Source organism: Calonectris borealis, chromosome 1 (assembly GCF_964195595.1).
Source record: "Calonectris borealis chromosome 1, bCalBor7.hap1.2, whole genome shotgun sequence".
NCBI classification, from domain to species: Eukaryota; Metazoa; Chordata; class Aves; order Procellariiformes; family Procellariidae; genus Calonectris; species Calonectris borealis.
In genome coordinates this window covers 202,427,460-202,444,804 of record NC_134312.1, presented here as the reverse complement: position 1 = coordinate 202,444,804, position 17,345 = coordinate 202,427,460, and the positions used below count along the sequence as shown (strand labels likewise).

Below are 17,345 nucleotides of genomic sequence, written 5' to 3'. Positions count from 1 at the left end.
AAAGTCTGGCTCTGCTAAGCTGAACAGGGCTGATTGCTATTCAAAGGGTATTTCTCCCGATGTTTTCACGCAATTGACTGTTTTACAGAATACCATTATTCAGAGTAAATATTAGTTTACAGATCCTCAACAGGATGCAGTCTTCCACAACTGATTTATGACCAAAAGCAGTTTTTACTTGCTTACATTAAATCAAGTCACCTGATTTCCTGTACATACATAGCATAGCAAATGAAAAAAATTTATGCCAACAAGGTGAGAACTTAATTCAACTTCTGTTGAACAGGTAGAAAATATTTACAAATAAAAATATCCCAAACCATCCACTTCTAGTTAAGAAAAACTAGAAAGAAAATCTTTCTAGTTAAGAAAAATGACCATTTACTTCCCTTGTAAACATTTATCTTATTATTCTTTACCTTATGTAGGCTGGTATTCCCAATTTTTGGATTAACATATTTTGCAGAAATGTACAGCAACAGAAATTCCTCACTGATCCTCAGCTGGTTTTATTGTCTTACTCTACAGAATCCTGAGCTGTTTACAGAAAAACATAATTTCTCCTTAGAAAACCACATTTTACAAGATTGCAATTATACAGTAGTCATTTCCTTCCAGCATTGCATATGTCAGCATACGCTTATATCCTTCCAAAACAGGCATGTCGTAGAGATCAATTCTGACTATAAATACATAGTTTATATTAGTCCTTCTATGTACAACAAAAGGCAAATTACCCCAGTATAAAGTAATAATACTTATATATCGGTACAGATTTGAACTACAGACCCACTTCTTTAACGAAGTTTACAGTATAAAAAAATAAGGATACCAGTTACCTACTATAGTATTTTCATCTTTTAGTCTCTTGTGGCATAGTCAGTGATACAAGCATTGCTTGTTTTGTGTAAAATATATTATTTTAAAATACCAGTATACTGTCCTTCCAGTTACAAAAATATAATTATGTCCTACAGAAATTTTATTGAATTAAAAATTGTATCAAAAATATGGTTCGTCATTTTAGATCATATGTGAAATTAGAAATAAAGTAGAAGTAGACGTATAATTATTTAAAAATACTATCTTCTGGCTCAGTGAGCCATTTCTGATTTTGCATAAAAAGAGATCAAAGCTTAGTTAGAAATTTCATGGCCAGAGACGAGTTTTGGCTACTGAGTAATAATACTATATTAGTGTGGCTGAAGAACAGCCACTGGGAAAAGTTTACAGCTGTTCAGTTCGAAGGATAAGAAGTACTGTGGTGACAGTGGGAATGATTGAAAAATACCAAAAGGGGACAGTAATTTAGCAAAAGGCAAAGAGCATTTCTCACTGGTTTTATTTACTTCATCCATAAAAACCTGCCAGTCTGTACGGCGCAGTCGCAGCCCAGCCACGTGGCCTCTCGGGCCACTTTGGGGGGTGCTGCCCTGCTGCAGGTGCCTCACCCCGAGACCGGCCGAGCACAGAGGCAGCGGGAGAACTTGGGGACGTAACAAGTTGTATTGGTTATGGTTGTCTCCCCTCTATTGGGACAACTTAGGATTCAACCTATGAGGTTTATATAGGAAATAAATAGGGTAAATCTTTTTACATTTTGCATGGTTTAAAGTGTCCGATTATTAATCCAATTAACCTGTTCCTAAGTCAAAGGCAGAAATCCGGCCGTTCATCTCAACTGTAACCAAAGCTGTGCCGGTTATGAATCTCCCATGTCTGAAAAGCAGATTTCCATGCTCAGCTGTGTTTCTTAACATCCTCAGGAATTTCCGTGAGTTTTCCAGTGCTGTGCCCTTTGCTGAGCTGTTTCCCATGCACTAGCAGCACTTCCGTAACTCACACTGCTCACTGCTCTTGCAATGCTGAGAAAATTCTGCAGGGCAGAACAAACACCACTGGGGACATTGCTGCTATGCTTCCCAGGAATGCAGAAAAAGAACATTAATACAGAATATGCTGTAAAAATTGAACAGGTTTCATTTTGCGGGGGTGTTTGTTGGGTGGGATGGATTGGCATTATCATGCTTGACCTGGTAAATGAGGAAAATTGGAGAAACAGCCATTTCTCGATTTTCTGTTAAGTCTTGTAAGAAAAAGTAGTTCAAGCCAGAATTGATCCATTCCAGCACTGGCAGGAGCTTAAGCCACTGCTTGCTGACTCAGAGGAAAGCCATCTCTGGAGTTACACTGCCCAAAGCTCCACAGTTGTTTACGTTCTGTTATTTTGGGAAGGGATTTTTTAACATTCTTTTTCCCTGCTAGGAGAAACAACAATGGTGAAGCCATATATTTAATACAAAAGTCAAATGCTCAACTAACATACCATACTAACTTCTTTAAAACTAATGAAGTTGTACCAATTTATAGCAGCACAAGAACTGGCTCAAAGTATTTTCTATGTTTTTGCCTCCCCAGAAACTACCGAGCTATCGTGCTATCTTAATACCACGGCCCTTCATAGCTCTGATTCTTTATCTATCTCATCTAGGTAGTATTCATCATCGGTGGTGGTATCACTGTCTGAGTCCGAATAAGCTGCCGGGTCTTCCTGATAGATATCAGTCAGCTCTCGGGGGGATGAAGCAGCCGATGACAGTTTGCTCCCAGCAGGACTTGAGCTCAAAAGCTCAGCCCTGTTTATAGAAGGGGTCTCTCCATCTCTGAGAGCACCAGGGTTATTAAGAAGACAAGGTCTCCATAATCGCCCTTCTGTGAGTGACCTCTTGATATTTTCCAGGAAAGCCAACTGTTGTTCTTTGCCAAATATACCAAATTCAACAGAAGGATACATCAAATTTCTAGTGCTGTAACATTTTTCATCGTCTGATGCCCAGTTTTCATTTTCATCACAAGACAACAGCTCCGAGTATGACTTAAATCTCTTCCCATGTATACCATCTTTTGGTAGAATATTGCTTCCCAAGGCAAAGGTCTCATGGGAATCTCGAGCACAAATACTCTCAGAAAGGTGACGCTCACGCTGACTTTTGGCATGACTCTTCCGCAACTCATAGCTATGCAAGTTAGCATTATTTAAGCTAGCAGACTGTGAGGTATTTTCACACTGACCAAGCACTGCCTGGGAAGTCAAGTTTTGCTCTGGACATATGTCTGCCTGCAAGCAGCTATTTATGTATGTGTTTGAGTTTTTGTCAGTTAAAAGTGGCAAGGGAGGACTGCAGGCACGACTGCTAGCTCTTCTTTTCTCATCAGACAGTGGGTCTGATGTAGTAGCACTGGGAGAGATGGGCTGGCTTTTGCTTTCTAACCTGAGATCAATTTGGGAATTCTTATTTCTTGTAGTTACTGCTTTATCTGGAAATAGGGTTGTAAAACTTGGCCTATTTTCCACTTTCACTGTAGTTTTTTTGGGACTGATGGCTTCCCTCTGGGTGTATGAGCTTGTAAAAGACCTCCAATTGGTGTTATTAACGAGCAAAGAAGGATCATTCTGATTTTCAGTCTTCTTATTCTCAGCTGTTCTTGGTCTTGGCGTATTCTTATCAGGGTCCAGACTGTGATTCTGATTTTCATTGTCTGACTGCAGGAATGGCTGATGGGAATCCGTTGAAATCAACGAGTCAACGGACATGTCAACCTCTAAAGAAGTGGCACTTCCATCGTTCTGTGAAAAAATGTTACTTATGTGCGGTTTGGGGGGTAAATTTTTACTTGAAAATTTTCGACTTGTTTTGTAAACAGCTGCCAGTTTATTTTTAATTGAAGGTCTGTTTTTCCTTTTTTCTATATCTTTGACTTTGTCTCTTGTGCAGTCAGAGAGAAGCTTGTTCTCGTCTTCTGCACTCTGCGTTATCCTCTGATCTTGTGTAACCCTGAGGACTTTATCTTTACAGTTATCATTCAGGCTGCCTTCACTGTGCTTCTCTGATTCTTGCAAACCACCATAATCTTTACCCGTCTGAGTACTCGGTGAGTTTTGCTCTTTTTTAGTTTCTGAATTTTTTAATTCATTTGAATTTGTGTGAACCACTTCATCTAGCTGAAGTAATGGATCAGCACTGAAAGCTGTGCTTACCTCAGATGCTTTGTTCTGAGACTCTGAAAGCACTTTGCTACAAGAGTTTAAATCATTTGCATTTTTTCTTGAACTGTCAGCCCTTAATTGCAGTCCACCACATTTATTATTAAACAGAGGGGTGGTGTGGTGTAGGAAATTTGCTCTCTGCTTGACTTCAGTACTATCCCTGCACGTGTCTTCCGCAGGAGGAAGCGGCACGTCAGCACGCTCTGTGTTACCGTTCCTTCCAAGGGAACTCTTCTCTCCCGGGTGGAGGAGTAAACTCTTCAGATTTTTATTGGTGTTCACTTTAGGGGGCTGACAGCAGTTTTCAGAGTTTCTCTTCTGTGTAATATTTTTATTTGTTGAAGTAGAATACAAAGGATTCTCTAAACGTCTACCTGGCTTGGGAGGGGTTGATAAAGTGGACATTGGTGGTGTGGCTGTTTGTAAAATTTCCTTCTTTTCTTTTAGACGTATTTCTGTATTTTGGCTGCCTGAAGCATCAGAAATGGCCTTACCTGACTTAGCCACTATTGCAGTGGATGGTGGACCACCAAAAGAAATTTCTTTTGTCACCATGTCAGAAAGCACATTTTCGGCTAATGAAAGATCTGCTGAACTATCCTTCCTGTTACGTACCACACTCATTGACTTTGAAGTACATATCTCCTCAGAGCTAGGAGATAAGTGGGAATTCTCTTCTTCACTATCAACAGCAGTTCCTAAGTTCTGAGGTGTGACCAGAGCTGAAGATACTTGGTCAGAAGCATATGAAGGCACCTCTTTTTCCAAAGTACTGGGGAAAAAAACATTTGCTAAACTCACATGACCTTCGTTTTTCTTGTTTAGTATTCTTGGTGACTGAGCATTTTCTTTGGGACCAGGTAAATCTGCATCCTCTGAATTATCTCTAAAGAGGTTACAAAATGTTCTTGAATGCCTCCGTGGTAACGTGTAATAAATTGAAACTAGTTCATGATACTTGACATGATCTTCATCAACACAAACTGTAAATGTGCTTGTGGTTTTATATTTCTGCAAAACATTTCCCCTCTCCTTACAATCTGAAAACACAGAGGATTCTCTCCTGCTTAGATGTTTACATCTGTCTGTCACTTCAACTGATGTACTATCATTAGGACTTCTGGTTGAAGGACTGAGGTAATCTTTTTCTTTGTTACCATTTAATGATGCTGATGTTGAAAAGGAATGTTTTGAGTCTAAACAAGACACATCTCTCTGATTAGAACAAAAGGCATCAGCTCTACGTGGAGTTTCAGACCTTAAACGATCATACGTTGTTCTACTTTCTCTAGGTAAAGAGATGGGCATATCTGACATAACACTACCAGCAATGCTAGCAGATTTTCTAGGCAAAGTGTAATAAATAACAAGTGGGTCAGGAGATTTGAGGCTGTTTCTGCTAGGGGAGCCAGTAATGCTGCAGCTACTGGTATGTCTCAGCAAGCTGTCTTGCTTGTGAAGCCTTTCAATACAAGGTGAATTACTCCTTATTTTTCCACTTTCTTTTTCAAGGCAACAATAACTTAAACTATGTTCAGAGGTCTTGGGGTCTCCATCAAAGCTATGCATATAAATATTTCCAGAATTTCCATTTTGTGGAGAACTAGTAGTGAATTGTCCATTACAGTCTTTAGTAACCAAAGTGCTTGTATTTTGCAGTGTTTTCTGTGAAATTTTTTTGGTAACACCTATTCTGCTCACTTGCGCTGTTTTTCTACCTTCTGCTTGAGATTCAGTAACTGTGCAATTTACTGAAGAGCTAGTTAGTGTTCCTAAACATTTAGAATTGTCTTTATGAGAAAGTGCTTGTGGAGAGCTTTGTGAGGAGCTAGATGCACAGGACAACATGCCTTGACAGTTTGCTAATTTTTCAGTGGATGGAGCAGAAGCAACATTCAGCAGTGAGCACTGTCTCTTTGGAGCAGCTTGGTTAATAGCTTCTGCACTCCGATTATCATGTTTGATGCTCTCCCTTTTTGCTGCATAATGCAGATTATGTTCCCATTCTTTCTGACTTGGAAGAAAAGGTTCCTTCCTGCTCTCATCAGCTGGCAAAATACAGGGAGGCTGACTGAACACACTGTTGGGCGGGCAATCCTTTTCCTTCATTTGTACGTTTCTTTTATCACCATTTGATGTATACATTTTTGCAGTATCTCCTCTGGTAGTGACTTGGGTTTGCCTCTTTGATCTCATTGCGTTAAAGAGAGGTGCATCGCTTTGCAACATGGCAGAAGCAGGGCTGTTAGAGGGAAACCTCTGGGTGTTGATGCAGTTTGTATCTGCTTGTTGAGAAACTGACTGTAACGGCATGTCTTCATCTGGCAGTTTCATACCTTCAACCTTTTCAAGTTGTGTAAAGTCTGCCTTAGTACTTCTTTGGGTAACGACGACTGAATTCCTGTTCAGTCCTATAGGTTTTGTTTGGTCCTTCGAATTAGGAAAGACTGACTCATCAGTTCTGATACTAGATGAAGAAACTGAAGAGTTATAACTCAGACAAGGTTGACAGCCCTCGGTGAATTCTGAAAAAGTTCTATTTGCACTTCTTGTTATACTTTTGATATTCATATTTTCTGGAGAATACACGTGAAAATCGTTCTGCAGGCGCTGTGAACCAAACTTGGCATTCTTTGTATGTGGCCACTGCTGGTCATTTAAATTACCCATAATTACTTCAAAGCTGGCATCAGGGGAAATAAACGCTTCATCACTGTAGTACTGAGGAATATCAGCCCAAGAAGGATAGCTGTCTTTTCTTCCATAAGGAGAATTTTTTTGGTTTGCATACAACTTGCCATGAGAAGTAGTATCTCTATAGTAGGATCTAGAGAGATTATTTTCCGATTTGTATAATGGATAATTTTCCCAGTTATCAAAGGGCAACGGAGAAGTAGCTTTGTCAGGGCAACTAACTCTACTAAAGCAATTACTGCTTGAAATAGATCTTCTGTAGTGGTGTTTTGGGTGGTAACATGCGTATTTCTTGGTTTCTTGCAAAGAGCTAGGATACCTACCATGATCTGTAGCATGAAACTCCATCAGTGATTGGGTTCTAAACATTTTTTCTTGAGTTGATGTTTGTCCAGGAGAGTCTGGTGCGTTGTTCCATACAATAGAAGACAGAGGAATTCTCTTTGGGTTCTGTCGACCAAACCTTGGTACAAAACCATTGTTGCTCTCCCTTGCCAACGGATGTTGTAAACTAGATGCTGATAGCTGGTCAGAAGATACTGATGATGAACACCTCCGAAGGGAACATACAGAGTAACTTCTGCCAGCTGTGTCCTTGTGCATACAACTCTTGTGCCTAAATCCACTGTTCTGTGTTATGGAAGGAGGATATAAGCTACCTTCTGAAGACCGTCCGAAAGAAACAGAAGACAGCCTGTTGCTTAGCAGACGAGGATTTCCATCAACTGGATCACCATATTTGTAATCTTCTTGAAAGGCTGCCTGGTGCCAGTTTATATATGCACTGTGCAATTTCCTTGGTCTGATGAAAATCTTGTGTTCATCTTTGGCTCTTATTGTTCTTAGTCCATCTGGGAAAAATGTGCTAGGCATGTCACTCCAGTCATTTCTGTGTTGCCCCCTACTAGCAGTCTGCCTCTTTGAAGTAGGGAATGCACTACTGTATTGGACATTTGATGCACTGCTAGTGGAAACTGTCCTGTCCAACGGGTCTTGGGCTTGCTCCTGGGCCAGCTGGTCATCCAGATCATTTAGAACTGCACAGGGAAAAAAAGATACTTGGTTTTGGTTTTTTAATGTTCTTCTGATTATTTATGTTAAAAAGTTTCATGTACTACATTAATAATCAGAACTGGTTTTGAAAGGAATCAGCTTCTCAGCATTCAAAACCCTTCCCAAACCACACATTCTTCCTCCACAGGACCTTTCAGCAGTCAGCCATTATGACCACAAGGAAAAAAATGTGCTGCTCCATGACCGATCTTAAAACTGCTCTTTATGTAAATGGTAGTCTTTATGCTATTTAAAAGAAAACCAAAACAATTTGAAGTCTGAATTCTTACTCACGTGCTATGTATGTGTGTGTGTGTAAACTTTCCAAATCTAGCTTGTAAGCAAAAAATCCCTGAAAAGAATTCACTAGGCAAACATGGACCTTTCTGTGTGTTCACAAAGCAGAGTTATGATGTAACACAGAATCCTGCAAACCAACAAACAAGCATATTCAGTAGTCTGGCATGTCCACCGTTTGTTTTATTCAGAAAAGAAGTTCTCCACTAAATTGTAGCTTATTACTTTAAAATGAGCACTGAAAATGGCATTTTCTGGATAAAAAAGGGTAATGAAATAGTTAGGAACCTGTGATTTATTCTAGCAAAAAAGCTGTTATTTATATATAGAGACAGTCTCATGAACTGGAATTAAACACTATACAGTTCAGTTAACCATGAATATTCAGTCATAAGACTAAATGACAGCAATGTATTTAAAGTATTTTTATTAGCAAAAACAATTATGCCTTCGCTACCTGTATTCTTTTTGTATTTTGAAAATAGCACACATAAAATATAAACACAAATGGATATGACTGTTTTGTTACAGCATTTCCTAATCCATTTAAAAAAAAAAGACTGACTGATCAGTCATTACAGATCTGTGCTAACAGTACAGAATCATTAAAAAATCATTGCTAGGTATGTACAGTTGGAATAAAAGGTGATACAAAGGTACTCAAATTTTCCATTTTTATATCTTCAGCACAGAAGAGAGAAGACTCCTGAGAGAGTCAGTTTAGAACAAGAAAAAAGATGAGCTGTTTCTGAGTCTTCCATTTGGAGGACATCAGCCAAGCTATGTACAGTTCTTCTCTGTCAGTGGGCAAGTATGCACAGTTATGACTGACAGCCAAAAGTGGTGATAGGCATCTGAGTTTCAGAAGAACCACTGTCCACCATGCAGTGCTCTCCTCTTCCAGCACTGCCACTGCTTCCCGATCATGCTTTCAATCTGTTATCTCTTGTAATTTTGCGTGGTAGAAAGTAATATTCGTGGACCTTTTTTTGCATAGATCTGAGAAAGCTTATGGAAGAACACCTGTGTACTCCTATAGGCTGGGTCTGATCTTGCCTCGCTTCCCAGCAGTGAGGAAAAAAAAAAAAGAACCAGGAACCTTCAGCTGGTACCGTAAGGGCTCCCTGAAAGCTAACTGAATGCCATAATGCCCCTTGCTTCTGTGGTTTGAGGCTTTACAATTCATAAAACCAGGCCCAGTAATTCACTGTTATCAAAATTATGCATGCAGGAAACTGGGATGAAATTCTTCCCACATAACTGTATGCCTGCATCTAAAGGATTCAGTATGGGCTCCTGTCAGAATCAGCAGAGAGAAATGTATGCTTTTAAGGTGTGATTCTTCTGAACTGGATCAGTATGAGATGAAATACACTCTAAGAGTGACCAGTGACACATCTGAAGTCAATGTCAGATTAGACATTCTGCTGTCAGATGAAGCCAGCAAAAAGTAGACATTATGTTAGAAAGTAATGAGCCGTATCTTTACAGCCTATGCTTTTGCAGAAAATTCTCTGAAACCAGTCACCACAGTCACTTCTGGTAACAATAATATCAGAACAAAGTAAGGACACACACTTACCACTGAAAAACTCCTTCTCTAGCTGTTCATTCCATTCCTGGGTACTTTTCTGCATCATTTCATTTTGTTTTGCATCAAAAGAACGACCACTTGTTTCAGTTGACATTGGGGAATTACACATTTCAGCCTGTTAAAATTGTAAGGCAATGCGATTTTAGTGTTACATGTGGGTTCAAATCACGTTTCACACGTCACATCACAAATCGTGTCACAAGTCGCAGAGGTCAGTAAACTCTTTGTGGGTCCATTAAATACTGTATTATTAAAACACAAAACTAAGGATTGTCAAGTTGCATGCATTTTAGAGACTTTTACATAGGTAATAAGGAGATTTGCTCATCTTGTCCTCATACTGTAACATGTTTTGGATATATGAGTTATAATGACCTTATAATAAGGGGCATAGTTTACTTATTCTCTCCATATGCAACCTTACTGCATTGGATCTCTTAATTTAGTTTTTCCTAATCACTTCTTCCTTGACCAGCACATTTTAAAATTCACACACTGATGTCCCAACGGAGATTTAATAATTTAACACCACAGTCAACTTCCATATTGCAAGACAGCACTTTAGGGGGCTGTGAAAAATTACCTTAGCGGTGGGGAAAATGTCATCTATTCCCCATCTGAGTTTAGTTTACATGTTAAGCTGGAGAGGTTCTTATCCCATCCATATTTCTCTCAGCTCACAGTCTCAGATGGTAGAAGTGCAGACAACTGCTGAACTGCTGATTTATTTTAGCTGAGACTCCTCCTCCTTTTTTTAAATAAAAACCCTCACTACTTTTTAATTCTCAATATTTGTAATATTTTACTTGTCTAGCTATAATAGCTATTTATATAACAGATCTTTGTTCAGTCATATATTAATACAGATTATCCCTTTGTTTTTCAAATGTGAGAGAGGGAGGTGGCCAATTTACCTCCTCTATACCTTTGATTACATACTGCATACCTTCTTAGTCCCCTCTGTGGTTATACCACACAATTGAAGAGGAGGAAAGACATGTTAGTAATACAGGGCAATAAAGTAATTAAAATAGCAAATATCACCCTTGGAGGAAATCTGTTTATTTCAACAGCATGCTGTTAAATTACATCAGAAATAAATCTGTTGTTTCATCCTTAAATTGAGGTTGTGCTTACAAAATGGAACATTCAGCCAAAAAGTAATTTCCTCCAGTCAAAATTTACATTTACACGGTAATTCTGTGCATGGAAATGTTGCAGGAGAGGCTCTATCTTACTGCCTGCCCAAGTCAGCTACTCGTTTTCACCCTTGTACAAATGAAAAGAAACAAAGTAAATACACTATATTATTTACTCAGTGTGAGGTTTGACTTATTTGCAAGTTGGTTTACAGTTGCCAAAATATGCGAGGGTTTTGGCCTACAAATTATTCCGTCATTAGGAGAGAACTGAAACGTGGTCAGAGCTAGACTTAGGGCTTTGGACTTGTATCGTTAAGAGGGCAAGCTCATTCTACTGCGTTCAACAGGTTCACAACACAGACATTTTACTCAGTGTTTTTAACAAGAACTGCAAGAATACTATTTAAACAGGCGTTATATCGACAGACTAAACAAAGAGGACTAGGTTTTTGAAAAATCTGTGGTTTAAACATTGCTGACAATAAAGTTGATAAGCTACTTACCGTTGCCATTTCTTCCACTTTCGAAGATGGGCTAGCAGAACTGTCATATCTGTAGGCAGAAGGATTTAAATGTTGGCTTTGAAAAGGAACATGATGTAATTTTACCAGGTGGTAAATATCCAGCAGTTTCTCTTTAACAGCTATTGAGAAGCATCTGAAAAAAGGCTGTTCTATGAACAATCCATCCTTCCCCCCAAAAAAATCCTGCTAACAAAAAAATGCTGGGGAAATGTACCATTCATTTTGGCCTTGTCAGCTTGCAAGTATCATAGCTGCACAGTCAAGAATGAACTCAACCTACTGATACCTCAATGTCTGCAACAGCCATAAAGTAATTGCTTCGATCCAGCATTGCGGTAAGATGGTATTACCTCCTTTTCCAATCAACAATAATTTAGTAGGTACTACGAATAGCCGAAGTTAAGTACTTGTAAATCTGTAAGTGGTTTGCATCTGCAATTCTATTCTTTTTCTCTTCCATTTCACTCTGCTTAGACGCAGAGCTGTGCTCTGCCCCTGTGAAGGAGGAGAGACAGACAGCAGATTGTTTTCAGTGTGAACTCTGGAACTTGCTGCTGCTTACCCGAAACAGCCTTTATTTACCAATTTTTAACACATGGTAGAAGGCTCGTCTGCTTTCCTAAGCTATGTAGGACTGCAAGGGCTTGGCAGAGAACTGGTTAGAGCGTCTGTGAGTAATGCGGTGGTTAAAACAAGCCAAGAAGCCCTGAACATAAAAAGTATTCTGTTCTATGCATGACTTGCAGACATACAAATACAAAATAAACTAAAGAAATAAGAACAGGACTTGACTTCACTGAGTCTATTCTAGTCTGCAGATCCTTATTGTACAACTAAGCAAACTCAGTCCCTTCCAAAGCCCCGAAGGAAGTGTTGCTCAGCTTGTGCTCACTGCCAGTTCTTCCTTGTCTCAGAAATGTTTTTTTCCCAGGAATTTAATTCTTGAGAGAAAGTGAAGTAGAGAAAGATGGTTCTGCTCAGTCCTGTTTGTCTGAAAGTCTTTTTGAATGACCTTGTTCTTAGGCTCTTAAAACCTTCTTGTGCTCAGGTAGACTACTTTATTGTGCTTCAACAGCAAGTATAAACCGGCTTGTTGGCAGGTTCTTTGTGGCCCAGCCTTTCCTCCTGAAGTGCTTTGTCATTTGTTTGCAATGTGCTTGCAGGCAGGGAAGAACAGTTGAAAGGTGCAATTTGTTTTTGCTTCTGTAATTGTGAACTGTAAAACCAGGATTCCTCTCCGACATGGGGTCCAACTGAAACCAAAGGAAACATGCCTGTTGACCTCAGTGGGCTTAGGATCCTGCCAGACAATCTGAATCTGAAATTCCTAATTTTGTAGCACTGAATATGAACAGCCATTAATTCAGTGGGTTACTCCTCCCTGTGAATGAAGTTTACAGAACCAGGACTCAGAGATGTATGTAGCTCTTCCTTTAAACTAAAATAATGTTGAATATGTTTTAATGCCTCTATAACAAATTAAGAATGAAACTTATGTTTCAAAGTTTTTACAATGATTTCCTGCAAGCCAAGTTAAATGAAATCCTGTGGCTTAGTGAGCTACCTTAATTTTAATTATATGCACAACAAAACTGTAAAAGCTTTGTTAGAAGCTCTCTTCTTCAGCTTTACTGTGCAATGCTGCTCTACAGTTCTCCCCACTTGGTGCTGTGCTTGGTGTTGCGTTAATTGCTCCTTGCAATGAAGCTACATAAAGTAGACGTGTTAGTTAGAAATGTCTTCTGATAGTCTAGGCAAAAATTAAATTTTCATTTGCACCTCTGGCACTATTCTAAATTCCTCCATGTCTTTGTTGTCACTGTTCTTTCAGAAATAACTGGTCATTGCATCCTGCTTTATTTTCCTCCCTGCCAACCTACACAGACAAGGTTATTTTAGTCTTTTCCCTATGCCAATCCCTCCACTTCTCAAATTGCCTCATTATTTTTTCTGTACTCTTTTAAGTTTTTCAGCATTTCAAAATTAAAGTTTTGTTTACTTCCAGAGAAATATTGCTTAATTTTAGGAAAAAGTAATTCAGTTTCTTTTTTGGTTAAGGATATTGAGCAATGTTTACATTACTTCGCACACACATGCACGCACACATACACACATACTTGTAAACATTATCTATTATTCATAAACAGAAAAGAAGTTAAATTACTGCTTAAGTTCAGAAATATTTGCCATCAGAAAAATACTACTCACTATGGAAAACAAGAAGTTATATTTTATGCTTTTTCACTTATATACATACGTATCTTTTTTATGACAACTGAATGTAAGATTAAAAGTATAATATGACTCTACTTACTACTATCACTACTGGTAACAATAATATAAATCCATGAATTAAAATCTGCTGCGAATTTGTATTTTCACTGAGGCACCTGTCTTCCCCAGGCCAACTCCCGAGTTGTCTAATGTCAAGAGTGTAATCCGTTTTCTTCTCTACTATTGTTATCAGTACTGCGTAAGACGACAGCTAAGCAACAAACACGTAACTCAAATATGCTGAAAACACAATGAAACAGCGTTTCTTTTCCAGTGTGAATCACGCTTACATATTAGAAAAGAATAAGGATGAACTCAAAAACACCGAACACCTTTGAACCAAAAGTGATCAAACATTTCACTACCTTCAGACTACAGTTACAAACCTTTCATTAGCATCTTCTGTATCTCCACATAAGCATACTCTTTTTTGCAGCATCCATAATTTAGTCTCACAGCAAAACACCACCGTAGCTGATGAAACTGTCTCTCCAGTACAGAAAGGACCCTCTAAACAGCCATTAATATTTAGCTATTTGAAAGCTTCTGCCAGTTACGCTTACTTACAGGATTTACAGTGCTGCCTCCTATTGTATTTCACTAGCTCTCCAAAATAACTCTACCTGGTGAGAGGCAGATTATTTCAGCGCTTTGTCTATGCATAAAGCAAACCACATGCCACGGCAACACCTAGAAGAGGGTGGGGGAAGTTTTCGACAGAGAGGCGTGACTAGAAAATGTAGCAATCAGCTCAGTTACACGTCAGGATTGACTTGTTTATTTTTCAAGCTGTGCTCGGTAAGAAATCAAAGGCATCTGAGCCTGAGATACGATAGATTTTCTGGGGAAAAGCCAGACAAACACGTATTAGAAAAGTTGATGCAATGAGTAGGCACGGTTTATTTTTTTGCCTTCTTAAATTAAGAAATCATTTCAATGCTTAGATTCTACAGCAAAGCCTAGATCTTCGCTTGTGCGTTGGCTACCTTACTGTGCACCAGGAAAACGTGCCCTTGAAATCCGATTCTCAGTTACACAAGTGCCCCTTTATTCTGCAGGGAGGGCTGCGGTCCGGTGTTGGTGTGTCCCAGCATAAGGGGCATTACCATGTCACAGGAAAGAGGAGGGAGCAGATGACATGTATGGAGCAGTGTTAAAACTTTGCAAATTTTTTTTTCTATGCTGCGTTGCTATGTAGGAGAATTGTTACCAGTAAACATCCACTAAGCTAACCTCACGGCCTCTGTTCAAACCTCTCCTTAAATCCTTCTGCTTTGATACAAACACTCCACAATGGCAAGCTGCGTATCAGACTAATCATCATTTCTTTAGAGGCCTGCATTCCCTGTCATTGCTTATTATAGCTGTTCCTTGTCTTAGCGTCATGCCACCTAGGAGCCCCAGGCATGGACCAGGATACCAGCCTGAGACTCACAGAGTGAAAATCAGCCTTTTGTGCTAAAGATCTTGCAGCTTCATACTTAGATTTCACAGCATAATGCAACTTTACCTATGGTTGCCAGGCCCAAGCATTACCCTAAGATGCACACAAAAATAATAATACTTCTCTCAGGTGTTGCGGACATACAGGACCATACAGGACAAAAGTTAGGAGAGAACAGTCAACCTAACTAGCCCGAGCATAGCCCCCGTTCCCTCTGAACAGCAGCTTTAACCCTGTGGATGGCAAGGGAGAAGGATGCTCTTCAAACAGCAGCTCCAGCGCTGCATATGAGACCATCTGTGGTTCAGATCCAGTTGAAACCAAAGCCCTGACAAAGCACAGAAGACAAAAGCACTGGAGAGCTGCCCCGTTTGCCCAGCTAGAGCTAAAGCTGCAGGCCAGCCTCTAAGCTGCCAGCTAAAGCTGCAGGCCTGCCTCTAAGCTGCCTCTGGGCTAGAAATGGTGGGAACTGATGTAGCAGAGCTGCCTGGGGCCGGTACTCTCTGCCATGGCCTGGGAAAGCTACGCTTTCCTGTTATATCACAGCCATAGGGCACCAGATCCCCATGCGCCTTACACCTTGTCCTCTTGAGAGGGAATTAAACAGGATGCAGCTGCTGCTAAGTCTAGGGGCTTTCATACACTTAAAGCCTTTATGCAAAACCTGAGCAAAATAGATTCAGCCGAGAGACTTTACCTATTACTTGCCACTTAGTCCTCATTCTTCTGACACAAACAAATAATCTCTCATTACATGACCAAGTAAAATTCCAATCTTCCTAGTGAGGTGAAAGGCAAGAGGCTGGAAAAATGATTTTAACAAAGTTTTCTAAGCAAAGCACAGAACAATTCATAGACTTTTTAAAAGCTGGAAATAATGTATGATCTGATTATAGCTCACCGTGGTTGCTTCTGAGTCTGGTTTTTCCTTGATTTTCTAAAGGAGGAAAGCCAAGAAAAAGGTGATCTGAGCCCCAGAAAGGAAGACGAAGTGTTCTTTTGTGTTTGAGGATTTGTGCAGGATGACATTTTTAATTCTTTATGATCTAAAAATATTACAAAAATTTGATTTGTTTCAAGTTCTTACGAAATATAGTATTAAAATACACATAAAAAGTTATGTCTTCATAAACAATTTTCTTTTGCTTACCTTTTATGCCAGGAAAATCCAGTTTTATTGACATTTTTGGACAGACTATGTGACATGGTGGTTTATAATGACTAACTAGAAGACTAAGAGAAAGATAAACAGGTCTAAAGTTTCAAAAATTATTATTGGTTTTGGGTGATGGCCGTTGAGATAAATAATTTTCAGAAAGTAATCAGCACTCAACCATTTGACGATGAGAACTGTTTTAAATTAGACATTTGAAAATTGAGGCACTCACAATCATTAGTCACTTTCTTTTCAACTTTAAGAAATATAAATATGACAACCCTGAATATACAATGGTTTAATAGATTGTAATGTAACTACATAACAGTAATTCAGACTAAGGTATCTTCTGTATCATACAGTTCTTTACAATGGGATTCCCATGGCCACTGGAGTACATTTTTTTCTGCTACAAACTGCATATCAGAACTGTATTTTAAATGCAAGATATCATGAATGATTTCTTTGGGAAGGTTATGATTTGATTTCTTCAAACGGAACATAAATATAGTCTGCCTGTAAAAGCAGCTGGCAATTGGTGTGAAGGAGAGGATGAGCATTGCTCACAGATTAGGGAAAGAAGCTGCAGGGTCTGCTATTAAAACATGCCACAGGAAACCGGAGGACACCATAAGGAACCAAGACTTCACTCAGGAATAAGGCAGTGCATCTTTTTTTTTTCCATTTAAAACATCACATGCCTGAAACAATACAACAGTCTGAAAATGGCTTATCCAGTAACTGTAGGAGAAAGCAAAACCAGAAATGAGAGCAAAGTGTCACTGATAACAACAGCAAGGGGCAGCATTTTGGACCTAGTCCAAAATGAAGTGAATAACTCATGTCACATGAATTAAATCCTGTGTGTAATACATGGCTTTCACTTCAATGACAATCACTGTGTATTACAAAATGCTGCATCCTTTACCCCTTTCAGAGCCTAACCTCTTGGTGGCATTGTTTGACTTGATAATGAAGGTGACACCAGGAGAGTCCTAATAGCACTCTGCCGTAGCCAGGATGGTCTAGGGATGTAGACAGAGCAAGGCTTGTGGGTAGTAGTACCTTCTGTTAAACCAACTTATACAGTTGGAAATATCAGACAAGCCTCTGGGGAAC

General features: G+C 39.3%; 1 protein-coding gene across 1 annotated transcript in view; it reads right to left on the bottom strand.

The window, feature by feature from the left end:
• Window positions 1–2,416: 2,416 nt before the first annotated feature.
• Window positions 2,417–17,345, bottom strand: part of EXPH5 (exophilin 5) — a 33,632-nt gene continuing 18,703 nt past the window's right edge. Inside the window, exons 3-6 of the mRNA XM_075140028.1 lie at window positions 15,972–16,116; window positions 11,332–11,380; window positions 9,675–9,801; window positions 2,417–7,779 (exon numbers count right to left, since the gene is read on the bottom strand). Coding sequence (XP_074996129.1) covers window positions 2,459–7,779; window positions 9,675–9,801; window positions 11,332–11,380; window positions 15,972–16,116 — 5,642 coding nt within the window. The 3' untranslated portion in view covers window positions 2,417–2,458. The remainder of the gene's footprint in view (window positions 7,780–9,674; window positions 9,802–11,331; window positions 11,381–15,971; window positions 16,117–17,345) is intronic.